General features: G+C 35.6%; 1 protein-coding gene across 1 annotated transcript in view; it reads left to right on the top strand.

The window, feature by feature from the left end:
• LRRC69 (leucine rich repeat containing 69) overlaps positions 1-27920 on the top strand; it is an 87173-nt gene that overhangs the window by 21969 nt on the left and 37284 nt on the right. Inside the window, exons 3-5 of the mRNA XM_069465604.1 lie at positions 3073-3145; positions 9782-9977; positions 14449-14520. Of these exons, the coding sequence (XP_069321705.1) occupies positions 3073-3145; positions 9782-9977; positions 14449-14520 (341 nt within the window). The remainder of the gene's footprint in view (positions 1-3072; positions 3146-9781; positions 9978-14448; positions 14521-27920) is intronic.

Here is a 27920-nt window from a genome sequence, read left to right as displayed (position 1 = left end):
CGAGCCCAGGATCTTGAGGCTGCAGTGAGCTATGATCGCACTACTACACTCCGACCTCAGTGACAAAGGGAGATCCCATCTCTAAAAAAAAAAAGATATTTATTAATCTGCTATATTCCTTGGCCAGGCTTGGTGGCTCACACCTATAATCCCAGCACTTTTGGAGGCCAACACAGGAGGATAGCTTGAGGCCAGGAGTTTGAGATCAGCCTGGACAACATACGGAGACCCTGTCTCTATAAAAAAATAAATAAATAGGCCGGGCGCGGTGGCTCACGCCTGTAATCCTAGCACTCTGGGAGGCCGAGGTGGGCGGATCGTTTGAGCTCAGGAGTTCGAGACCAGCCTGAGCAAGAGCGAGACCCCATCTCTACTAAAAATAGAAAGAAATTATATGGACAGCTAAAAATATATATGGAAAAAAAAAAAAAAATTAGCCAGGCATGGTGGCGCATGCCTGTAGTCCCAGCTACTCGGGAGGCTGAGACAGGAGGATCCCTTGAGCTCAGGAGTTTGAGGTTGCTGTGAGCTAGGCTGACGCCACGGCACTCACTCTAGCCTGGCCAACAGAGTGAGACTCTGTCTCAAAAAAAAAAATAAATAAATAAATAAATAAATAAAAATAATAAATTAGCCCGGTGTGGTGGCACACAGAAGTAGGCCACCTCTAGGGAGCCTGAGGCAGGGGGATCACTTGAGCCTAGGAGTTTGAGGTTGCAGTGAGCTATGATTGATGACACTACTGCAGTCTAGCCAGGGCAGCAAAACAGGACCCTGCCTCAAAAAAAAAAAAAAAAAAAGGGACTGAAATGAAAAAGAATTTTACATGTTTTAATCTTTTTTTGTTATTGGAGATATTTACATACTACTTTTGAAATTAAGGAATTTGGAAGGCAACCCTTTTTTTCAATTGTTGTATCATGTATTTATTTATATGTAGACCTAAAAAATAAGTAAGCATTAGTGTTAATTATTTTCCCCTTTGCAGAATCAGTGTACAGTCAGACTCTTGAATCTGTGGCCCCTTTTTTGAGCCAGAGAGAATTGCTTTTGAAAATCGAATCGAGGAAAGCTCTCCATCGCTCTCCTTGTTCTTTTCACTTTTTATTCTGTCTCAGATACTGTCACAATCTTTGATCAAGACGTGAAATTTAAATAAATTTGGGGAGAATTTTAAAGAGAAGATACGAGATCCAATAAGTAGCATTCTTTTCTTTGTGTTTCTGTAAACTAAGAATTTCTTCATTCAACATGACACTTTTCTTGTTCAATCCAGGTAGAGTGGGTTTAAGAACAGATGCAGGATAAAGAGATCCAGATGATTTTTATAGCTTTATTAACTCAAGTAAGGCACTTTACCACTTCATGTGTTGGTTCCCAATGGTTTAACTAGAGATATATTTTAAAATTTATAAATTTCTGTGAGCTTTTGAGGCATGAGTGCTATATATAATCATTGTTATCTTCAAGTATAATTTAATAAGGGCGTTATTATATACATTATATTAAATTAAATTAGGGGTTATTGTTGGCAAATAGTGTAAACAGACTCTAGTACCATCTCTTTAAAGGTACTTTAAAATCTTAGATCATGTATCTTGGAAAAATATTCTTTCTCAAAATAATAACTATAAAAAACAATTATTGATACTTATTCACATTATATATATTAATACAAAGCCATAGGTTTGGAGTTCAGTTATAATTTACTTAGGAGGAAAACAGTTTACACATAAAAAATTAAAGCCATGTAAACAAATACATAAAAACATTTCATGGCCTATACTGAGGGGACCAAATTAAGCACAACCTGATGCCTGTAAACAATATTGAGCATCCTAATTTATGCTAATTTAAGGCTCTAAAGGAATTTCTTTTTTTCATGTTGCCCTTAAATTTGAGATAGCAGTATAGGTATATGTATCTTTATACCTATATTTATATTTACATCTATATCTGTATCTATAGATATATAGATATATCATGAGTATATAAAAATCTGTTCACAGTGCCCTTGAATATCTTTAATTCCTATATTTCTTGATTTTTGAACTTTGAAAATCACATGTGATTGGCATAAATTATGTTTTGTGTCAGGTCCTGATTACCCAAGGGCAGAAGTAGTTTGATGTTAGGGAGTCGAATGCTGACCAGCATGGATTTGGACAGCCCTATAGTATTACATGTCCCTGTCCCCTGACCAGAGCAGATTGACAGGGCTATACATGAGTCCCAAGCTGAGTCAGTCATATTTTTTCTTCTTGGGGATTGTGATACAGTCTAAAACAGTTTAATAGGTATGAGATAATCACATGACCTGAGACAGAGGTTGCAAACTGGTGGCCTGTGGGCTGAATCTCGTTCATAAACAGGTTCGTTCTGTTTTTTCAGCCTTTTAAAAACTTTGAATTAGTGCCCAAATTTTCAAATCAGGAGAGTTCACATAAAAGTCTGGACCTCTGGCTTTTTGGGTCTGTTTTAAGAAAGAAAGATTAGGGAACCCTGCAATCACATTCCTATGTGACAACAATGGTGGTGGCCCTGTCTGACAAGGCGTGGTGTTATCTTCTTGATGGCGGTAGGCATTTGAGTTTGAGAACTCTCTCTGCTATCTGTGAACATTCAAACTCAGGAATTGTGGGATGGTTATGAATACCTAGAAAAATAGAGCAAATATGTTAAAAGGAGAAAGAATGGGGGAGTAGTGAGAGGATATAAATATGAAACTGAGAGAAACTGTAATGAGAAACTAAACTATATATTCTGCAAAGATACCCAGAGAGTCTGTTCTTGGGTTTTGGGTGCCTTTTAGTTTCTGGTTTCAGTTTGTGGTGAGCCTGGTTGTACCCTCTGTCCTCAGGCACCATGACTGAGCTTTTTAACTATGTGATAAATTCCCTCTTTTTTCTCAGAGTTCTGCAGGCTGGGAAAAAAAATTCTCCCTTTTTGCTTACTAGCAACCAAGTGACTCTTGGCCAAGGCCAGAAACCAGAAGAAAAATAAAGGTGTATAGAAAAGCGACTAAAAATGATCTAACAGGTGGCTAAAGTGACTCAAATTATTTTCTAACAGATGGCTTACAAAATCTGATCCTGCTTAATCTGAACAAAAATCAACTTACATGGCTTCCTCAAGAAGTCGGCAGGTAATTTTGTTTATAGTGAGACTTGGGGCTAAACATCATGCCTCCCCTAATCCCCACCCAGGTCATCTGAAAGCGTTGTGCCTGGCATCAAGTCCTGGTGGGATTTGTACACAGCAAAGAGGGATCTGAAGGACTGGGGCAAGCCACTAATTTTAAGCAGATGATTCCTTAAACACTTCAGAGAAATGAAACACAGCATGACCAGGTAGTCTAAGTGTCAACGTGAGGGTTTGAAACATAAAGCTCTAAAGTTGGCGGTCTTATTGATTTCCCAACTCTGGGTTTCTTGGAGTTTGTTCAGCTACAGAACTGGAGACATTAAATTTTATTTCACATGAGAGTTATAAAGTTTCTTTTGAGCTTGATGGAAAAGGTAACATAAAAGCAAGGGATTGAAAACGACGATGTCATTTTCATAAAACAAACCCCACATTTTATTGACATTAACCAAAAAAAAAAAAAAAAAAAAATGCTGTTTTCCCTTAACCTGCACATCTGCACAGATAGGCTGCCATCACAGTGCCTTTCTGCAGCCAGCTAAGGGCCTTGTCCTTCTTAGGCAAAACGCCCTCTTGGGCTTTTCCTCTGACAGATGGAGAGAGAACTCCGCTCGGTTTACTTTGGAGACTCTCTTTATTGCCTGTTGTACGGAAACAGATGTATTACTGAGTAAGAGCATCCAGAGTTTTAGCAGGGAATACAAAACTATGAACAGTCCTCAACACAGGGCTTTCTGCAGCACCTAAAGTCTATACCAATTCACTAGTCTATACCGCTAGCCAAGGTATTATTTTTCCCAAATAGATTTTTACAGGGAAAGTAATATTTTAAGTCAGAGCAACTAGAAAAAAATTTGAATCGATGTAATTTCTGTAGAAGAGAAGTATATATGGCAATGAAAATGCTAATAGTTGTCTGCTTACTTTTTCACTTATTCAGCTTATCAATTGATAAATGTATTGATGATGATATAGTAAAAAAAATACCTTGGAAGATCTGATGAATGAGGTTCAGGCCATATCTTTATGCAATGACTCTTGTGACTTTGGGCAAGTAATTTAATGATCTTGGACCTGAGTTTTAAAGAAAGAATTTTGAGTAGATGAGCTCTGTTTGGAGTACAAAGTACAATATTCAAAGAATCGTATAAATCTGAGATAATATGTTAGAAAGGTAAATGAAAGCTTTCACTGAAAAAAGCAGGATTGCAAAGTATATAGGTCCATTCTCTTTTATAGTTATTAATATTATAATTCTGGGTTGTCTGTATTCTGACTGTTGCCCAGATGTAAGTGACTGGTCATCTCTCTTAGCAAAATTCCATTTTCTGGCCCCGGGAAAGTTTCTTCACCTTCCTATACCTTAATGTCTTCACATGCAAAATGAGGATGATAATAGTACTTAATCCATAAAAAGTATTTAGGGTTCAACCTGGGACACAAAAGATAGTAAGGTTGAGTAAGTGCTCAATGGATGTTAGTTTTTATAATATTATGATTGGTTGTTATTTTATTCGAGCTTCTTTCTGTCCCTGTCATTCAGTCCTTTTGTCCCCAGAGACAAAAGTGTCTTCTTAGTGAATGTGGGAGAAGTGTTGAGCATACATGGCTTGACATCCTCCTCTTGCCTTGCCATGAATGAAGTAGCCGCTTCAGCAGGGAAGGCCGTGATGGGTGGTGTATTTAATTCAGAGGAGGGCTAGCAGGGAGTCTGAGAGTGGTTATGTCAGCTCTGTGCTTAAGTTTGATTTATGAATCCCGTGTCTTATTTTTCAATTTGTTCAGAACTCAGGAGGAGGAGAGAGGAGTTTGGTTTTCTTTTCTTTTTTTTTTTTTGGCTTGCCTAAACTGTAAAGTATTGGTTCATGGATGTGGAGTCAAACCTGGGCAGGTGAGGTTTTACCGCTACACAACTCTGTCATGGGCAGAGCTGCACAACTACAGGAAGAGAAGGAGAATGTAGGCATCCAGGGGATGGAATCTCTCTGAAAGAAAGAGAGGGACAGAGGAAGGGACTAAGCCAACAGGCTGAGTTCTTCCTCCAAATTCACCCATCAGTGAAGCTATTCTTCAATCTCCTGGGGAGGACAGAGGACAGAAACAAGCTGCCAGTGCATCGCCTGTAGTTTTCCTTTCAAAAAGTAGAAGTCCTCCCTGCCTTGTGGAAACAGAAACAACAGCAGATACTTTTTTCTCCTCTTCCTCTACTTGCCCAAATGATGGACAAATGAGCAATGGGCGCTGACCTTGGTTTAATACCTTGAACTAACAAAAAATGAAAAGCCACCTCCTATAATGCAGTAATCCAAAGTAGAGTCAATTAAGGTAATGATCATAGCAATGATTAATGAAGAAAATTCCCCATCCCCTTCTCTACAGGACCTCACACATTTTCACTCCCTTTAAATAATGAGTTGGCCTCCTTTGACCTTTATACTCTCTGCAAATGACTTTACTCACTATTTTGCTGAGAAATTTGAGCTCCTTCAATGCCCTTCTTTTCAGCCTCTTTATGTCCATGGTTCTACCTCTTCCCTTTCTCTCTTGCTTCCTGTTTCTCTCTAAAGTGCTGTCCATTGCTTTTGCTTCCTGCCTAACCCCTTGTAAATGTTTTTCTGCCCTCTCCATTCTACTGTTGATCTTTTCCAAAGGTCACTAATGTCCTTTAGGTAGCCAGATCTAATGGCCTTTTATCTCTACTGAATAAAAATTGCATAAAACTCATGTGTACAATTCAATGAATTTTGATGAATATATACACACCCATAATAGTATATAGAATATCTCCTTCTTCCCCAAAATTTCCTCATGCACACTTCCAGTAATTCTTACAACCAATACTCTGATTTTGAGCTTTAAAAATTAGTTTCACCTGTTCTAGAACTAAACAAATAGAATCATACAGTATATATATATATGTTTTTGTGTCTATTTTCTTTTGCCTAGCATGTTTTTTTGAGATTCACTTGTTGCATTTATCAGTAGTTCATTATTTTTTGTTTATCCTGAGTAGCATTTTATTGCTTGAATTATGTCATAAATTATTTGTCTTTTTTTCTGTTTATGTACATTTGGGTTATTTCCAGTTTGGGACTACCATGAATTCAGCTATCATGAATATCCTTGTACAAGTATTTTTGTGAAAATATGTTTACTTTCTTTCTTTCTTTTTTTTTCTCTTTGTTTTTAAAGGCTGGTCAAGTGAGGCAGTGGGAGTGGAGAAGGAACAAAGGAATCTGTAACTGGTTGTGATCAATTAGTTGTAAATACCACTGCACTTAGACCAACCTACTTTCTTTCTTATTTCGATTCCTAGGAGTAGATTTGTAGAGTCATACATAGGAGTGGAGGTGTATATGTTACTTTTGAAGGATTGCCAATATTTTCATAAAGGGATTGTACCATTTTACATTCTAACCAGCAGTCTTTTTAATTTTATCCATTCTACTGGGTATGAAGTAAAATTTTATTGTATTTTAGTTTACACTTTCCTGATGTCCAATGGTGTTGAGCACCTTTTCATGTTCCTATTTAACATTTATATGTCTTCTTTTCTAAAGTGTCTGTTTCAGTATTTTTTTTTATTAAAAAAATTGTGTTGTTTCTAAGAATTGAATTGTAAGAGTTCTTTTTGTGTTCTGGATACAGTGCTTTGACAAGTATATGTATTGCAGATATTTTCTTCCAGTCTGTGGCTTGCTTTTTAATTTTCTTAATAGTAATTTGATGAACTGAAGTTTTTAATTTTGATGATAGCCAATCTATGGATATTTTTATTTTATGATTAATGCTTTCTGTGGCCTTTTAAAGAAATCTTTACCTGCCCCAGAGTTAACAAGATGTTACCCTATATTCTCTTCTAAGAGCATTGTAGTTTAAAGTTTTACATTTGGATCTCTGATGCATCTTGAATTAATGTTTGTGCATGGTGTGAGATAGTGGTCAGAGTTTATTTTTTCCCCCCTAGCTTTATCTAGTTGTTCTAGCATCATTTGTTGAAAGACTATCTTTTCTTAATTGAATTGCCCCAGCAACTTTGTCAAAAATCAATTGACCATTTATAGATCATTTGGATTCTATTCTGTTTCATCGATCTATTTTCCTATCTCTCTTAGTCCCTTTAGGCTAGTATAAGAAAGTATCATAAACTGAGTAGCTTATACACAACAGAAATTTATTTTTTGCGGTTCTGGAAGCACAGAGAAGTCAAGGTCAAGGCGCTAGCAGATTTAGTGGCTGGTGTGGGCCCACTTTGGTTCACAGAATATGGAACCTTCTTCTGGTGTGCTCACATGGTGGAAGGGGCAAAGCAGCTTCCTGGGATCTCTTTTGAAGGTCAATAATTCCATTTAAGAGGGTTCCACCCTCATTACCTAATCATCTCCCAAAGGCCCCATCTACTAACACCATCACGTTGGTGATTAGGTTTTATCATATGAATTTTGAGGGGACATAAACATTCAGACCGTAGCCCTATCATTTCTCAGTACCACACTATCTTGATTACTGTAGCTGTATTGTAAGCTTTGAGATCAGGTAATGTGAGTCCCTTGACTTTATTCTTCTTTATAATTGTTTTAGCTATTCTAGATCCTTCAAATTTCCATATAAATTTTAAAATGATTTGTCAATTTTTATACAAAAGAAAGTGTTAAGATTTTCATTTGGATCTCACTGAGTCTGTAGATCAATACTGGAAAAATTGGGATCTTGGCAGTACCTTTTCTTTCTATAAATGAACATAATGTATCTCTACTTTTATTTAGAGCCCCTTTAAATTTTCTCAGTCATGATTTATAGTTTTCATTGTGAAGGTGCCTCATGTCTTTTATTAATTTCATGGAAGTTTTTGTGTCACTATAAATGGAATTTCTTAAAGTTTTATTTTTCAATTGTTTGTGGCTACCATATAGAGATATGATAGACTTTTAAAATATTGACTTTGTTGTTTGTGACTCTGCTGGTTTTCTTTAATTTGAATTACCCCCCCCTTTAACATTTAAACTTTTGACCATCTCTTTAATTTTGAAATATTCTCCCATATCTTTAGAAATTCCTTGTTGCCCTGGTTTCTTTTTCTATTTCACTGCTCATGACTTCTCTGGGTGTTTTTAATTTTTAATGGTCAGGTGTTCATATCTCTCAAGAATCTTTTCACTGGCTTCCTCTCTGTGCCCCCTATGCTTTTTCTTCTGTTGTTTGTCCTGTCACTCTTCCCTAGTCACGTGGCTTCTACTGTTGTGTTGATAGAGTCATCCTAAATTCCCTTCACTAGCACTGATCGCTCCTCTACCTTCCAGTATGCCATTTTCAACTGCCTAAAAATTTCACCCCCCCATTTGGTTGTTCCTTCAATCTCAACACACTTCAAACTTGAGGTCATTATATATCTTCACTCTTAGCTTTGCAATAGACACATCTGCATGTGTATTTTGACACTGTTACCTACTAGATAGGTAATTTGGGCAAGCTATTAACTACCTCTGATCTTTTATTTTCCTCATTTCTAAAATAAGGGTAATGGCCAGGCACGGTGGCTCACACCTATAATCCTAGCACTATGGGAGGCCGAGGCGGGAGGATCGCTTGAGGTCAGGAGTTCAAGACCAGCTTGAGCAAGAGCAAGACCCCGTCTCCACTAAGCATAGAAAAATTAACTGAGCGTGGTGGTGCACACCTGTAGTCCCAGCTACTCCAGAGGCTGAGGCAGGAGGATCATTTGAGCCCAGGAGTTGAGGCTGCTGTGAGTTAGGCTAACACCAGCCACGGCACTCTACTCAGGGCAACAGAGGGAGACTGTCTCAAAACAATAAATAAATAAATAAAATAAGTGTAATAATTCCAACCTCAGGGTTATGCTGATGATTACATCTAATGCACAGGTAACATAGTTGGTGATTAGTAGTGTTAATTCCCTTCTGCTGCTTTATTCATAACATTTTCCTAGCTTACCATTCCCTCCAGTTGCCCTGTTTTACAAGTTCTATTATTCAAGGCCAAATTGAAAATGTGAATTCTTTCAAATAACTTGTGATTTACCTCAGGTACCATAACTGTAATTACAGACTCAAATTTCCTTAATCTTTTTTTCCTCCATATCCAATGGCATTTTCTGTTCTCACTTTATGACATTTCCTTCTAAACCATAATATCCCAAAGAGCAGAATTTTTGGCTGCTCCATCTTTGCAAATTCCATGGCAATTAAACAGTACTCACATCTACTTGGTGGTACTGGATGTATCTGTATCTGTATCTCTCTATATGTGTATCTATCTCTATCTATATCCATGTGTATGTATGAATATGTATGTCTATGTCCTTCTCTGTCCATTAGCTTCCTCATGGCCAATGTGTATGTATAAAGAATGAAAAATAGAATTTTCTTTGTTTAAAATCTAGGTTTTGGTTATATAACACATTTTGAACATAAACTACCTGATCACAAAATAAGTTTAAAAATTAAATTTCAGCAAAGACTTTTTATGCTCACATGATTTACAGTAGTTTTAAACACTTGTTTGAAGTAGGTCTTGGATAAGTTACAAAAAAGAAATAGACACCTCTCTTCTGATAAGTTGTGTCTATATAATGGACTTTCTTATTTTTGTGAGTTTCATTCATATACTTTTTTTTCAGATTAAAATGTCTTATGTATTTGAGTATAAATCATAACCAGCTAGCCAGCATTCCTAGAGAACTTTGTTTCCTTGAAAATCTTTCCGAACTTCAGCTTAACTACAATAAGCTCGTTTGCATACCTGGAGAGATTGGGTCCTTAAAGAAGCTCCAGAAGCTTTTTCTGGTCCGAAACGACATTGAAACTTTGCCAGAGGTAAGCAAAACATGGGGTCACATTTTTTTTCCTGTTGGGGGAGAGCTCATTTCAACATGATGGGAGGTGATTTTAGATTAGGTTTGGTTATCTGGGTACAGCCATCACTTGCTTTCCCTCAGATTAGATGTAGTCAATTCCCAAATCCCTATGACAGAGGAAGGTTCTAATTTCGATTATTTTACATAGCTAGGGCTTCCAGATTTAGTAAATAAAAATACAGGGTGCTCACTTCCATTTTAATTCCAGATAAACAATGAATAATTTGTTTGGTTTGAGTAGGTCCCAAGTATTACGTGAGATATACATATACAAAAATTATTCATTGTTTGTCTAAGATTTAAATTTAAGTGAACATTATGTATTCTATCTGGAAACGCTAGATACAGGACAAAATACAAGTTCATTCTGTTATTCCATTTTCCCTCCATGTCCATTCTCCATCCTTCTCCCTCCTGCTCTGTGCCAGGGAATCTGAACTGTACGGGCATCAGTGAGCTCCTCTGTCCTTTGGCTTCCTCTTGGATGTAGCCAATGGGAGGCACTAGCAGGAAGTGAAAGGGCAGGAGGGTAGTGAGTACTCGATGGCATTCCCCTGGTACTACTCTGACAGGGTGCTGTGGGTTGGCTGTGTGCCTTTCTGGAAGGCTACAGATAATGTCAGGTGATCCTCTTATGAATTTCCCTTTGTCTCTTTAGGCCTACAGTGACATAAAGAACTCCCTGCTGCTAGCTTTTGAGCACTTTGTGGGTCTAAGGAACCACTTTTCTTGGTTTAGGGAACCTCATTCCCTAAACCTGGCTAAACCTTTATAAATACTGCCTTTATTAAACTCTCCTTAAATTTCCCAGTTTGAGAGTACTTTCCTATTAGGAACCTGTCAATGGATTTACCCTCCTTCCTTATGCAAATTAGAATTAATTTGATCTGTAATGCATGTTGTACAGGAAATTGAGGAATAAAAGGTAGCAAATTAATAGAGTAGACCTATAAATGGAAAATCCCTATAGTTTCATTTTTTCTCTCAAGAGGATATTCGCTTTAAAATTCTGACTTCGTGCAGTGACTCATGCCTGTAATCCCAGCACTTTCGGAGGCCGAGGCAGGAGGATCACTTGAGGTCAGGAGTTTGAGACCATCCTGGGTGTAGTGAGACTCTGTCTCTACAAAAATAAAAATTAAAAAAAATTAACTGGGCACGCTGGTGGGCACTTTCAGTTCTAGCTACTGGAAAGGTGAGGCAGGAGGATCCCTTGAGCCCAGGAATTCGAGGTTGCAGTGAGCTATGGTTGCACCACTGCACTCCAGCCTGGGTGAGAGAGAGACTCTCAAAAAAAAAAAAATCTATAATACTATAACGTGACCTGTGAAACTATGCCAAAATGGGAGGCTGTAAATCAGTATATTTCAAAATTTTATTCTAAAGTTCCTTAACATCCTAATTTCTATAAACAAGAAAATATCTTGAAATTACAGAATAAATCTATTAAAAGTATAACTCCTTTATTTGAGGGAAAAGCAATAACAGCAGCAACAGCATCATCATCAACGAAGCATTATATCATTTATTGTTCATAACAACTCTGTCATAGCTCTTCTTATTATCCCTATTTTAGAAAAAGGAACAGAGAGGTTGTATAAGGTGGACACAGTTTATAAAGAACAGGAAAGGGGCCCAAACCTATGTCTGTCTGACTTGAAGGTCTGTCCTGCAAATCATTACTTTTACTATAATTTTATAAGTCCTGAGAACTTTAAGGTTTTAAAAATTTAATACTAATCAGTTCTATCCTGAACTTTCATGTAAATAATACCTATGATCATTTATATCCTTAGACATTTAATATGATTCAATCTATCATTATTATTTTTGATCTGCATTATAAATTATGAGGCATTATGGAAAATGCCCATTTGTTTTGATAAAGAACAAATTATTAATCATTTGCTAATACATTATAAATTATGTGTATATCAGCATGTGTGTATGAATGTGCATTTTGTATTTATATTTTATACATCACTCCTAGTAGGTCATACACTTCATTCATTTCTCTAAAGTGGTATGGAGTATAGACAAATAACTCATTGAGAAAAACATGAACCTGGGACTGATACAATGTGTTCTTTAGACAAAAGTTTTACACTTTTATGTTAGTTGAGGTCATGGAAGGCTAATCTCTTTGGACTTGAATATGTGTATTGGTAAGTAGAAGAATTAAAAGAGACAGTATATGAAACACTTTAATTTTTATAGAGAAGGGTTCTATTTAATTTTAAGAGCTGGCCTTCATGAAACTGTAATTCAACAGGTGAAACTGAATATTAGAAAAATTATAATTCAGGGTATACATTTGAATCACACTACTGAAATGTAAACTTCTACTTCTTGCTGCTGTAGAAATAAGATAGCTAGATTTGTGGTCTGTTCATAATGGCAACAGTGTTTGAAAACAACAGTAAAGAATTTCAGATATCATAAACAAGGGTAGGTAATTAGTAGCTAAAATAAGAGTGATCAACATATGGTCTAATGCATCATTTCCCAAAGTATTCTCCAAAGAACACAAGTCCTGCAAATTCCTCGGAGAAAATATGTGGTAAAATATGCTGTTATGGACTGAATATTTGTGTCCTCCAACAATTTATTGTTGTTAAAGGCTCTAACTCCTAATATCATCCTAACTCCCAATGTGATGATATTAGGAGGTGGGGCCTTTAGGAGGTAATGAAATCATGAGGGTGGAGCCCTGATGAATGAGATTAGTGCCCTTATAAAAGGTATCCCAGCGAGATCTCTAGCTTTCTTTCTGCCATGTGAGGACACAGTAAGAAGTCAGCACCCTGCAGCCTGGAAGACGGCTCTCACCAGAACCTGAGTATGCTGCCACCCTGATCTTCCAGCCTCCAGAACTGTGAGAAACACATTTCTGTTGTTTGTAAACCAGTCTGCAGTACTTTGTTATAGCCACCCAAACTGACTAAGACAGGTGCTATAATCTCCTCTTGGAGGTTCACAAAATATATCAGCATATTGAAAGCACTGAGAAGTCCTGCAGTAAAGCTGCTTAACTTTGTTAACAGAGTTTCCTAAATTTAACTGAAAACTCTTTTCCATTTACTATCTACTAATATCTCACAAAATACACTGTGGGTGTGTTTGACTAATAAAAATTATTTAAAAATTTTTAAAATTGCAATTCATATGTTTTCTTTAGTTGTAGTGAATACTAGCCTCTAACTCAGTGCCTAGTATACAGTTGACCTTAAATATATGGTTGCTTTATATAAAATCTATACTCTTCAACACAGCATAGCAGACATCTGCTGTTTTTGTCTACCTAGCATCCATTTCTGCTTCTTCTCACAATAGTATCATGATTTGATGTTGTGAAATCTCCCTTTCCCTAATCTATAAGGTTTGCCTGGTGCTGATGTGACCCACTGGTCAGGCTAGGCCTGGCCAGTTAGAATATTCCATCACACTGGACCTGGCGATTTGTTTGAGGACAGGCATATGACTTAAGCTAGGCCACGGAGATGGAACTTTGCTGGACTGACAGAAATAAATGTATTATTCTCTGTGCTGGGACTGCTAACTTGGAAGAATGTAAGTCCAGATCTGCTGTTGTCTATCTTGCCATTCTTTGGGAGGGACAAACTTTAATGATGCTATCACAAAAGAAAGAGGGGATAACCTTATATAGCACCTGGAACAAGCCATACACAATGTCAGCATTTTTTGTTTAATTTCCCTATTACCTCAATTTACCTATTTGTTAATTTGGGTTGAGTTTCTGTTCATTTGCAACCTAAAGAATCTTGTTAATATACCTGGCATTCATGATTAATTAATATACATGGCATTCATAAAAGGCCCTTCATAACCTGACCTCGTCCTTCCTCAGTGCTTTTTGCTCACTCTGTGATTTAGCCATACTAGATATATTAGTCAGTGTTCTCCAGAGAGACATAACCAAGAAGATATTTACATCGATCAGTGGATATACAAGAAGGGATTACCGGGGGAATTGGTCCCACAGCAGGCTGTCTGCAAGCTGGAGATCCTGGGGTGATTCATTTAATCCATTCAATAACCATACAAAGTTGGGGTTTCTATTAACACTTACATTTTACAAATGGAATGATATGGGGAAATTGAAGTACAGAAAAATTAAGAAATTTGCCCATAGTTAGTTAGTAACTGCCAGAGGTGAGACTGGAATGTAGAAGTAGTCTACCTCATTGCTGCCATGTTACGTTGCCCTGGAGTGGTCAAAGGAAATGCACAACTGGAAGACGTCTGGCAATCTAGGACACAGGGATCTCCTTGGGAAAGATATGCTGAAGAATTGAGTAGGCAATTAGAAAAGACAGTCACCTCCATCAAGTTCGAGCTTAAAAAAACACTAATAATTTTAAATATTAGATTTTAAAATATCTTTCTCTCTCTTTTGTTTTCTGACACAGGAAATTTGTGAACTTAAAAAGCTAAGAATCCTAGACATAGCTGGAAATCTTATTCAGATATTTCCACCAGGAGTAAGTAGAGTCCACTTCTATTATAATTGAAAAATAATTTTGTTTATACCACTGGGAATAGAAAAGTATGGGCAGACAGTAAACCCTGTAGTAACTGGAACCTAAAATTATCAAAATGACTCAAAGGTTTGCTTTGTTTTAGAATTTCAAAGCCTATTCTCTCCCATTCTTTTCTTTGTGTTTTGTGCCTACTGAACTTGTTTGAACTGAGTGAACTCTGATTGCTATCATAAATATTTTAATATATCAGTTATGATTAAATTTTTTGGTTATTACACACTGCTTTTGGTCACCTCAGACTTTTTGAGAATATTACTTTCCAGAGCATAAATATTTATCCCTTGTAATTAATCCAAAGGTGACACTTTTGTTAGTTGTTTTAAGCCATAAACAATGAAAAATGCACCATTTTCCATTTGGAAATGAATTTTGATCTTGTTTTATTTCAAATAACTGAGAAACCATTCATCTTGGCAAATTCTAACTTTTGGGAAAGAAATGACAGTGTTTCATATTGCGGTTTCATATCCAAGTGAGCATCTTGAGCATTCAAGGTAATAATTAGAAGCTTATCAATCCAGAAGGTCTTCAATAGACAGTTGTTGATACATTAATTGTTTTTGTGATTGATCTACTCCAAATTGAGGTGTCAGTTCCTTTTACCCCCTAGAGTAATATTTTATACTGAGGGTTATTTAAATATGAAAAAAATGAGTATAAATTTATGTTTTAGAGAAAAAATACAGGCTTTTTATTGTGGTGAAAAATTCATAACAAAATTTGCCATTTTAACCATTTTAAGTGTGTTGTCTGTGGCATTAAGAACTTTCACATTATTGCACAAGTATCACCACCAACCATCTCCAGAACTTTTTCACCTTCTCCAAATGAAACTCTGTATCCATTAAACACTAACTCCCCACTCCCTTTGTAGCACCTATTTTAAGAAGTTTCATTAATATTAAGAAGTTTCTATAATATAAATGTTCTGAAATAGGATGTTTTCCACCTCCTTTGCAACCACAAATCTACTTTCTGTCTCTATGAATTTGAATTTGACTACTCTAAGTACCTCATATAAGTGGAATCATACAATATTTGTCCTTTTGTGGCTGACTTATTTCACTTAGTATAATGTCTTTAAAATTCATCCATCTGACCACACGGATCAGAATCTCTTTCCTTTTTAAGGCTGAATAATGTTCAATTACATGTATATACCACATTTTGTCTATCCATTCACCTGTGGATGGACACTTGTGTAGTTTTCACCTTTCGGTTATTGTGAATAATGTTGCTATGAACATGGGTGTACAAATTTGTTCTAGTCTCTGCTTTCAATTTCTCTGTGACTATACCAGAAGTGTACTTCCTGAACTATATGGTAATTCCATGTTTAATTTTTAAAGGAATCATCACACTGTTTCCAAAAATATACAGGATTGAATGTTTAGTAAGAATTGACTATTGTTAATATTGACCTAAAAAATGCTACACGATTTTATTCATCCTGGGGGGGTCTTAATTCAACTCTCTATGTTCTGTGATACCTGTCTGACTTCCAAAGCAAACTTCTGACGGTACCACTGTAGCTTGGGCCGCATAATAGAGTAATTCTTTTTAAGTCTGCCTCGCTCTTAGACTGTAAGCTTCCAAAGAGAAGGAATACTCTGACCTCCATACCTGCAGTGTCTTAGATTTCAATTCAAATATTTGTTAAATGAATAAATCTAAAAAATGTTCTTAAACTGTATTTAGTATTCACCTTAGTAGTGCTATTAATTTACTGTTTCTTCTACAAAGTGGTTCTGTAGTTACATTTTTTTAATTGACAAATAATAATTGCATATATTCATGCGGTACCTAGTGATGTTTCAATACACATAATGTACAGTGATCCGATCAGGGTAATCAGTATATCCACCATCTCAAACATTTATCATTCCTTTGTGTTGGGGACATTCAGTATCCTTCTTCTAGCTATTTGAAACTATGCAATATATTATTGTTAACTATAGTCATCTTATAGTGGTATAGCATACTAGAACTTATTCCTCCTATCTAGCTTTAATTTTGTATCATTTAACAAATCTCTCCTTATCCCTCCCTTCCCCCTACCTTTCCCAGCCTCTAGTATCCTCTGTTCTACTTTTTATTTCTAATTTTGATAAAACACCATTACTTAGGTCTTATTAATTTAGAGTAATTTTTACAGGATCTGAGTTGATTTCATCTTTGTAGCACCTATTTCAGAAATTTCTGCAAACACTCTAAAATAAGATATTGTGAATTTATCTGAGCTTTGGTCCAACTGTTTCAAATTATTTTGGTCCAACTGATTCAAACTCAAAGTGTTCCGTGTTTAGTAGATGAGGTAAGTGATGGGACAAGGGATGGACATAGAGGATAGATGATTAAATCTAGTTGATGATTATCAGTGCAAGAGAGTAAGTTTCAAAGTAATGGTAGTGAACTTGAAGGACAATTAGGCCATGCCTTATATGAAGCAGAATAGTACAGAAATGAAGAACCTGGACTTCAGAGTCAAATGCATATATGTATAAAGTCCTAATTTCCCACTTAATAAATTTGTAATCTCAAACAAGTTGCTTAACTTCTCAGAGTTGCTATTTCTGCATCTATAAAATTGGTATATTAAAACCACTAACCTTATAAGGTTAAGTGAAATAATGATTATGAAGCATATTGTATTATACCATAGTTGGTTTCAAGAAATGGAGTTATTATGATTATATATAAAATATATACCAATAGTGAAATACTAATGAGTAATATATAATTATAGCAATCATCCACTGTCTACTGGTGATAACAGGAAGCATTAACCTGTCAAGTGCATGTTCTAAAAACTTTTATTAACTATGAGAATATGCAAACATATATAAAAGCAGACAGAAGAGCAAAACAAAATTCCATTACCTTTAAGTATACTCTCAACTCAAAGATTTGAAACTGCATTCTGTGGAAGCATCTTTAAGTAGTGTATTTTATTGCTTTTTAACCACTCTTTTTTTTTTAACAAAGTCTTTCATTTAAGAGTGTTTTGCTATTTTATGATTTAAAATTTAATGTGTTGTTTGGAGAATGCAATTATTTCACAGCAGTATTTTTTTTTATTTACATAGCTCCTGAATATTTAAAATTGAATTTATACTAGGACTTTTGTATAAGAATGTACATTAAATGAAAATCTATAATAAAAATGGGACTATTATAAATATTTGTTCATATGTGTTGAAATAAGAGTTTCTGGATTATTTAATTATTAAGAAAAATGCTGTCATGCTCACACAGTGAATTGTTTTAGAAATATATTTGTTCTTTTATTATCATGTAGTCAGATCTAATACAAAGAGACTTTATTTTCTTTTTGCTTATCTCTTTTTTCTTTCCTTTATTTGGACTTCTTAATTTTAAAAATTGTACAAATTATGCATTTTTCTTAAAATTTCAAGCAATACAGAATAAAATGAAAGTCACCATTCCAGAACCTCTCCATGTGTGTGTTCTTAGTAAAGTTTGTTAAAACATTTTTTTCACACTGTACTATGTCTAGATTGGTTTCATTATATTTTATTTCCCAATATGATTTTTCATTTTAAAAAAGTACCGTCCGAGCATCCAAAAGGTGTCATGAATAGTAGAAAGATCAGTAGAGAGAAAGCAAAACTCTGAGGCTGGTATAATTTGATACAGTATTGCCCAATTTCAGTATATCCCCAGGTTCTCATATAAAATTATTTGATATCTAATTCCTATTTAAGACATATCAAATTTTTCATTTTAATCATTTACAAAGTGTCCTCTGCTTCTTGAATGAATAAGTTTTAAGATTTATTTTAAGATAATTGTTTTCTTTCTACCCATTTAGTTCTCTTGTCTTCATTTTTCCTTTTGTAAGTAGCATTTTTCTAGTTCTAGAAATAACTCTTTCATTGTAGAAAATAAATAAATAGGTACGGAAAGAACAAGCTGTAAGGTGCCTTTACGTTTATCTCCCAGAGATAACACTGTTCATTATTTTCTTCAAACATCTCATTTTTATATGCTCACTTTAAAAAATTAAAATTGAAATTATACTGCATAAATAAGTATGTGTCTTGCTTTTTCATTTTCACTTAACATTATATAGTGAGCACTTTCCCCGAATGAATTTCTTCAAATATGTAACTTTTAATGATTGGGTGTTCTCGTACCTTTTCTTTATCATATGTTCACTTTTTCTTACATTTTAATTTATTGCTGGAATTGGAATGGGATTTTGAATGAACAAGCCTTTGAGGAAAAGGATGATCTGAAATAAAATGTCTTTTATTTGTATCTCTCTGTGGGAGAGTGACATTTCTGAAATATGGCCTGTCGTGGACAGTGGACAATCTATGGAAACTCTGCCAGTTGTTAAGTTAGCACAGGAACAGTGATGCTTGGTGTGTTAGTTCCCTAGGGCTGCCACAGCAAAGTATCACAGACTGGTGCTTAAAGTAACATGTTTTTGTTTTCACTTCTTAGAAGAATATTAGTCCTTGAATTGTGGCCCACTGTAATCCAGTATGACCTCGTCTTAACTAATTGTATCTGCAAAGACTGATTCCAAATAAGGTCACATCTGAGGTTGCCGGTGGACATGAATTTTGGGGGGACACTCTTCAAGCCGTTATACTTTGGTAAAGCATTGAACTTTAGCACTCTATCCAGCATCTGTCTGTGAAGTAGATGTAACTCTCTCCTATGTGAGGCTTATATGACAATGCAATTCAACAAACATTTCTGAAGTCTCTCCTCTGTGGCCACACTCCTTCCTAACTCTGGGAAGGCAAGTGAAAAAATATGGGTATTGCTCCGTAGGAACTCTAGAATTTGTATTTTAAGAAATCTCTAAAAATTGAAGTGGGCCGTGGTGAGATCATAAGAAAAGGATAAATAGTAAAGGAATTTAAGACTAGAAAAATTAAAGAAACTGGCATTAATTAGCTTGGAAAAAGAAGCAGAGAGGTAGGTGATAATTTCATCATTGAGTTCAAAATATGAAGGGGGAAAGTGACCAGTTGCCTTTATAACTTTTGATGATGGAACAAGAAAAAACATATTGTTGTTATTTGCTACCGAAGGGCTTTAGATAAGATATCAATAGTGGGATTTCTGGGAAGAAAGGGTTACTAATCTCTTTCTCTAGGGTAGAAAACCCAGTCTCTAAGGTAGTTATGATTGAGTCCTTTCAACAGAAAGAAAAGTAAATTACTGAGTTTTATAGTTCCTTTGAAACAATTTTTAAAAATCTTTTAAACACAGGTCTTCTTTCTCTGGCTCCTTTTCCCCTCAGGAGTCCAATTATTTTTCAAACTGCAATCATTTGAAGATGACCTGACAAAAGTGAGAAAAAGTTTTAATGATCATCACCAGGGGGCACCATGAGGTTTGTCTTCGATGTGAAGTTTATAACAAAATATCATATATAAAACCTTACAGACCAAACAGAAAAGCTTCACATTTCAGAAATGCTCTTTGTTAGAATTCTCCATTAGCAATCAATCTATCTAACCACCTGAAGTATTATGACTTCTTTTCAAGTTGAGAAATGGTGTTAAAAGTTACCTTTCTGGATCAATACTTTGCCATTAGCTAGTAATTTGCAAGTTTGCAAAGCAATTTTGCATGCTATCAAATCTATTTGATATTGAATAATTCTTTGAAGAAGACAGATTTGGTGTCATTCTTTCTTTTTTTTTCCTTCCTTTTCTTTTTTTAAAAAGAGACTCTGTTGCCCAGGCTGGAATGCGGTGGCGTAATCATAGCTCACAGCATCCTCAAACCCCTGCGCTCAAGTGATCTTCCTGCGTCAGCCTCCTGAGTAGCTAGGACTATAGGCATGTGCCACCATGCCTGGCTAATTCTCAATTTTTTTTTTTTTTTTTTTTTTTGTAGAGACAGGGTCTCACTATATTGCCCAGGCTGGTCTCAAACTCCTGGCCTCAAATGTTTCTCCTGCCTTGGCCTTTCAAAGTGCTGGGATTCCAGACATGAGCCACCACACCTGGCTCTATCATTATTCCTATTTGGAGCTGAGAATACTGTTGCCCTTAAACTTGAGGGTGCATGGGAATCCCCTGGATGGGTTGTTAAACCCCAGAAGCCTAGGTCCCACCCCTAGTGTTTCTGAGCCAGTGGGTTGGGGAGCCCCAAAATTTGCATTGCTATTAAGTTCTCAGGTGATACTTATGCTGTAAGTTTGGTGACCACACTTGGAGAACCACTGGCCTGAATTACAGAGCAGTGGCAGAGCTGGAACTTGCACTCAGGACTCGTGGTTGTAAGCTCAGGACTCCTTCCACGTTAGCACACTGCCACTGAGGATCTATGCTTTGCCTCAGGAGTGATGGGCAAGGATGGTCCCTGTTACGCTACACAAATAAATAAGGCATTTCTTTTATCTCATTGGGAGTTTGGGTTCTGAGAATTTCACTGTGTCCTTGACTAAAACGATTCTCAAGGAATATTCCTTGAACACTAGAATTCTTGTATACTGTGAAAAATATTTTACATAGGAACTAGAATTTGGTATGGGAACACAAGGAATGCCTTTACAGTTGGAGGCTGAGTTTTATATGTTGCTTAATCAAGTTAGTGTTATTCCTCTGTAGTCTCATTGTCGATGTACCTGGTGCGTGTATACCATTGACAAAGCTTCCTAAACATTTATTTGTTCATCAGCCAATCTAAATGTTGAAGAGGTTTTTAGCATGTGACTTTAACACTAAATTTTATTTTGGAGAAATTGTGGGAAGGCCCAAATCTTTACCCTGTTACTTTTAGTTGTTTCTGCATTTTGTCTTTATAAAAATTCCCCATTTACAACAGGTGGTTGTAGTTTGGAAGTGAAACTCAGGTTTAGCTAAAACATTTACAAGGACACAGATAAATGTGACAGCTTGTGAGAAAGTGCTTTGCTGAGAACAGACACTCAAGAAGTTATTTAAAAAGATATAAATTATGGCCAAAGCTACATTTTCCACAGTTGCTGCTTTCTTTCAGTTTCAAATTCATGATATTAGCATTCATTGAATCTGTAGCTTGCATAAACAGATTCTATGTCAGAGTTAAGAATCTTAAGTATTTGTACATCCCTAAGGTTTGTAGGCACATAGTGTTTTTATAAGAACAAAAATACAAGGAGGGAAAGCTTCATGCAATGGTGTTGTCATGAGAAAAATTATGCTTGGACTATTTATGGGGGATAATAGTTAAGCACCTATTCCATTTCATCAATGTTCCCTTTTTCCTTTAAGAATTCTTTAGAGTTATAAATCAAATTAGAGAATAGTGAAAGCACTTTCCCCTTTTGCAGTATGAGAAACACAAGAGGGAAAAAAATGTTAGCAACTTTCCCAGAAACACAAATCGTTTGAATAGTGGGGAGAAGATCTGAATCCATTATTCCCAAATAAAAATTAAATTTGCCTCGCTTAACAATTTACCAGTTGTGTTACCTTGGACACATAGCTCAATTACCCTGTTTTGTTTTTTTCCTCTATAAGTTGGGGATATTAATAACATTTGTATCATAACACTGTTAGGAAAATGTCTGACACAATAGTTGGTGGTCAGCAACGATAGAATGAATGAATGATTAAATGAGATAATGTATATAAATCCTTTATTAGTGCTTGGCACATGATAGATATCAAATGTCTTCTTTTCATCTTAAGGTTTGATCTGAGCTACCTACCACTCAATTCATCCCAAATTAATGGATGTCTTTGAAAGCTTTCAAAGCCATGAGATCACTTGAATGATTGATTCTAACTTGCAAGTACCAGGGTAACTACTGGTCTGGACCAAGGGTACACACTCTGCTTCCTATTCTCCATGTTCTCTTTGCCCAAATAGCTATTCTGCATTATTTTCCTCTGCAGACCCATTTACATTCTTTCGGCCTACCTTGGTTAGGCAATAAAACAGAACCAACAAACTGTCTCCCTCCAGGGGGTCCCCTATCCCTGGTTAAAGATTGATTCTCTATTTATTTCTGTCTCATCCTTTCCCCCTCCCTCTTGGCTCAATTGCTTGCTGATTGCCAGACTAGATTTCTTGGAAACTAGGACCCCTTGTTACTGAACTCCCTTTTTCTTAGACTCTTTACTCAAATTGCTGCCAACTTCTTACTCTGGTTTTCTTTCTCTTCTTGGATTTTTAGTTTAAAGTGACTCTATTCATAGCCAATACTGATTGATTTTGATCCACACCAGTCTAGAAATATCTTCCTATGTTGTCCTTGAGTTTGGACATTGCCTGACATCTAGCATGGTACAGACCCTGGTTTGCTGTCACTCTCTGCCTGATACTTGTCTAATTCATAAAGCCTAACTATTTCACAAATGTTCCCAGGGTCTTTTGTTATTTTACTTTTTTTTTTTGCTTCATACGAAGTCAAGTGAAGAAAGCCATTTTACTTTTAAATGACTTTCATTGTTTCCAAATGAACTCATTTGCCTTCAATGGAATGATTTCCATGTATGAGCAGTTACACACAAATATGTGCACATACACACAAGCATTCCCAGGGAAACCATTTAATTTTGGATTATGAGAAATATTTCTGTGAAACTGATTGAACACTTGGAGAATGTGTATTTCAAATTTCAACATGTCCATGATCAAAACTGTCCTTAAGTGGTCTAGAAAATGCAATACAATTGTGGGAAAGAAACTCCTTGGGAAAGTGAAATGGTGATGTTTGCCTTGTATCAAAACCTCCATCAAAACTTTCCAAATTCTTTTTCAAGATGGTTAGAAAATAGCCTAAAAGTTTAAAAAATGATACACAGCGAAGTGTCCATAAAGCTGTGGCCAAGAACATCCCCAAATATCAGCACAATCTAGTGATTTTGTTTGAAGTATCCATTTTGCTCAAATAGCCATGAGAAATCCCAGTTGTTCACCTCATCTTCTTTGCTGTTCTGCCTCTTTTGAATCGCAACATTAGAGATCCACTTTGTTTTTGTTCCCATATGGATAGTTTATTTTCTGTCTCTGTTGAGTATTAAGGAAAGCTATACGCAATTCCTGAAGCTCATTAAATGCCTCTCTAAAATTTGACCCTGATTTGAAAATACTATATTTTTCTTTGATTGTCAATGCTGCCTTCAGTGGCTCAGTTTATTAGGAGACATACATTTAAAACAACATTCACTGACCTTTTAAAAAATGGGACACAAGCCAATACTTTCCTAATGGAAACCCCTTGTGGGTTCTGTGGTTTTATGTAAGTGATGTAAGCTTAGCTAATATAGAATTAGTGAGTTCCAAAACTTGACTAAATGCTTTCCCTGTCACTACTTTTATGAGAATGAGATCATGTTTTCTGCTATTTCTTATATGGGGGTGGGTAAAGAGAAGGGTGTTGAATTATATGTTTTTGCTTCTTTCCCTATTCTAATTCTAAAATGTCATGGATAGACTTTTTGAAATGAAAGCATAGAGAAAGTTCATAAAATTTACCCTGGATGCAATGATGATTTTTTTTTTTTCCCAACTCTGGTTTAAAAATTAAGGGCCCAATTAAGTTAGGTTGTACAATTGTTATTCTCTGTTTAGCTGAATTAAATAATCTGATTTCTGATTTTCAATTAATACTTCCATATGTGATTTTATCAGAATTAAAGATAGGCTCGTCCTCGATGCCTGAAAAACTGTATGTGCTGCACGGACCCTGTTTCACGGACCCTGTTTCACATGGTGTGGTGGGTGGTGGACAGTGTTTAGCTGTCACTAGCTTCCCTTGGAAATTTTATTCTTCCATCCAAGTGGCTAATGGAAGTGACTGAGGAGATGAAAGGGATGCTTTGCTTATCTTTAAAATGGAGATTCAAAATTTAAGCAATATCCACCTCATTTGTTGAGAAGGAAAGGGATATCTGCTAAGAAAGTCAGAGAGTCAGAGCTTCCCTGTTTTCTGCCTTATGACAAATGTGAAGTTCAAATGATTTCAAAATCAGGGCCAGTATTTTTCAGAGAGTAGACTATTAAGTTTAAAATTAAGTTTAAAAATGAGAAATATTTTAAAGAGAGAGTTTGATTGAAACCCAGTATTGTGGCTCTTGGGCAAACTGGTTAAGCACTGATTTTCATTTTGATGATTTCTATCTTCCTCCACCCCTCCCCAAGTAATCTCTTTGCAGGCAGGGATTTTTGTCTCTTTACACTGATGTATTTCAGATGCCTAGAACAGTGCCTGGCACGGAGTAGGCACCAAATAAATACTTGCTGAATGGATGGATGGATGGATAGATGGGTGGGTGGGTGGATATGTATTTTACCTAACAAACGTGACTGCTTTGCTCTGTCTGAAACACCAAAACTAATTTGTAGCAATTAGTAATCACAAAGTTGTTCTAAGGCAGTGGTTTTCAACTGGGGAAGATTTTTTCCCCGCCCACCCTGCCCCCCCCAAAATATTTGGCAATGTCTGGAGACATTTTTGGTTGTCAAAACTGAGGAGTAGTACCGTTGGTGTCTACTGAGTAGAGGCCAGAGATCCTGCTAAACATTCTGTAACTCATAGAACAGTTCCCCATAGCCAAGTATTACCTGGTCCAAAATATTGTGTTGAGATTGAGAAACCGGGATTTAAGGGATTTACTATTTATTCCTTTATATTTTCCAGGCCTTAATCCTTGTAAAATACATCCTTATCAAATAGATTTTGGAGTGCATAAGAATCAGCAATGGTGCTTGTTAAAATTTTGACCCCTTCCGCCATGCTTATGTATTCTGAACTCTTATTAATAATGCTTTTGGCTTTAAAGTTTAATTTTTTAATATTAATATAGCTATTTATAATAGCACTATTTTGATGCATGTTTACATGCTTTATTTATTTTCACTCCTTACTTTCAACCTTTCTATATTCTTATATTTTAGATGTAGCTTTATAAATACCATGACACTTCATTTAAAAAATCCAATGTAGTAATAAATTACAGCATTTAGTTCATCTAAATTTAATGTAATTTTTGATTTATTTGGGGCTAAATCAACATCTTACTATGTATTTTTAATTTGTTCTACTCATTCTTTGTTCCTTACTTTCTCTTTTCTTGTCTTCTTTTGAAATGATTAGGTATTTTTATGATTTAGTTTTTAAAATCTTAGTAAGGAAGTTTTATACCATTTTATTATTCTTTTTACTGACTACCCTAAAAATTAAAAAAAATTCTTCCACTTCCAATAATAATATGAGTATGATTAATTGGTACTTACACCCTCTTCTAGGCAATGCAAGAACTTTAAATAAATCTATTTACCCATCTTCATTATTTTTTAAATTGACACATAATAACTGTACTTGTTTATGGGGTATACAGTGAGATTTTGATACATATATACAAGGTGTAATGATCAAGTCAGAGTAATTAGCATATCTATCACCTCAAATATTTATCATTTCTTTGTGTTGGGAACATTCAAAATCCTGTCTATTTGAAAATCTGCTATTTGAAAATGTGCAATAAATTAATAACTATAGTCACCCTACAGTGCTACAGAACGCTAGAACCTATTCCTTCTATCTAGCTGTAATTTTGTATCCATTAACCAACCTCTCTCTGTCCTTCCTTTATCCCTACCCTTTTCAGCTTCTATAATAATAACCACAATTCTACTCTCTACTACTATGAGCTCACATATATGAGTGAGAACATGAGATCTTTATATTTCTGTGCCTGGCTTATTTCACTTAACATAATGTCCTCCAGCTTCTTCCATGTTGCCTCACATGACAGTATTTCATTCTTTTTTATGGATGAATAGTGTTCTATTGTGTGTATATGCCACGCTTTTCTTTATCCACTTATCCAGTGATGGACTCTTAGGTTGATTCCATATCTTGGCTATTGTGAATAGTACTCCTATAAACATGGGAGTGCAGATATCTCTTTGATATACTGAGTTCCTTTCCTTTGGATAAATAACCAGTAGTAGGATTCCTAGAACATACGGTATGGTTCTATTTTTAATTTTTTTGGGAGACCTCCATAACTGTTTTCCACAATGATTGTGCTAATTTACATTCCTACTAGCAGTATGAGTTCCTTTTATTCCACATCCTTGCCAGCATTTGTTATATTTTGTTTTTTTGATGATAGTAATTCTAACTGGGGTGAGATGATATCTCATTGTAGTTTTGATTTGCATATCCTTGATATTGAACATTTTTTCATGCACTTGTTGGCCATTTACTTTTGAGAAATATCTATTCAGATCCTTTGCTGATTTTTAATTGGATTATTTGTTTTTATGCTGTTGAGTTGTTTCAGTTCTTATATATGGATATTAATCCCTTGTAGGATGAATCATTTGCAAATATTTTCTCCTATTCTACAGACTGTTTCTTCACTCAGTCGATTGTTTCCTCTGTTGTACAGGAATTTTTTAATTTGATGTAATCCCACTTCTCTATTTTTGCTTTATTTGCCTATGGTTTTGAAGTTTTACTCACAAAATCTTTGCCCAGACCAATGTCCTAAAGAACTTCCCCCATGTTTTCTTTTAGTAGTTTTATAGTTTCAGGTCTTACATTTAAGTCTTTCATTCATTTAGATTTGATTTTTATACATGGTGAGAAATAGGGGTTTAGTTTCATTCTCCTGTGTGTGGATATCCAGTTTTTCCAGCACTGCTTATTGAAGGGGTTGTCCTTTCCCTAGTGTATGTTCTTGGCACCTTTGTTGAAATCAGTTGGATGTAAATATACAGACTTATTTCTAGGTTCTCTATTCTGTTCCATTGGTCTAAGTGTCTGTTTTTATAGAAGTACCATGCTCTTTGGTTACCAAACCCTTGTAGTATATTCTGAAGTGGGATGCCTCTACTTTCCCCCCATCCAAGATTGCTTTGGCTCTCTGGGGGTCTTTTGTGGCTCCATATGAATTTTAGGATTTTTTTTTCTATTTCTGTGAAGAATGCCATTGATATTTTGATAGGGATTGCATTGAATCTATAGATTGCTTTGAGTAATATGTCATTTTAGCAATACTAATTCTTCCAGTCCATGGACATGAAGTGTCTTTCCATTTTTTTGTGTCCTCTTTAATTTCTTTTATCTGTGTTTTGTAGTTTTCATTGTGGAGATCTTTCACCTCCTTGGGTAAATTTATTTCTAGATATTTTGTTTTATTTTTGTAGCTACTGTAAATGGTATTTCTTTCTTGATATCTTTTTCATTATTGCTGTACAGAAATACTGATTTTTGTATGTTGATTTGTATCCTTCAACTTTATTAAATTTGTTTATTAGCTCTAAGAATTTTTTGGTTGAGTCTTTAGGTTTTTCCATGTATAAGATCATATCATTTGCAAAGAAGGACAATTTGACTTCCTCTTTTC

This window comes from Eulemur rufifrons, chromosome 3 (genome assembly GCF_041146395.1).
Source record: "Eulemur rufifrons isolate Redbay chromosome 3, OSU_ERuf_1, whole genome shotgun sequence".
Taxonomy (NCBI): Eukaryota; Metazoa; Chordata; class Mammalia; order Primates; family Lemuridae; genus Eulemur; species Eulemur rufifrons.
Note: the sequence above shows the minus strand (reverse complement) of the source record. Positions and strands in the feature narration are given on the sequence as shown.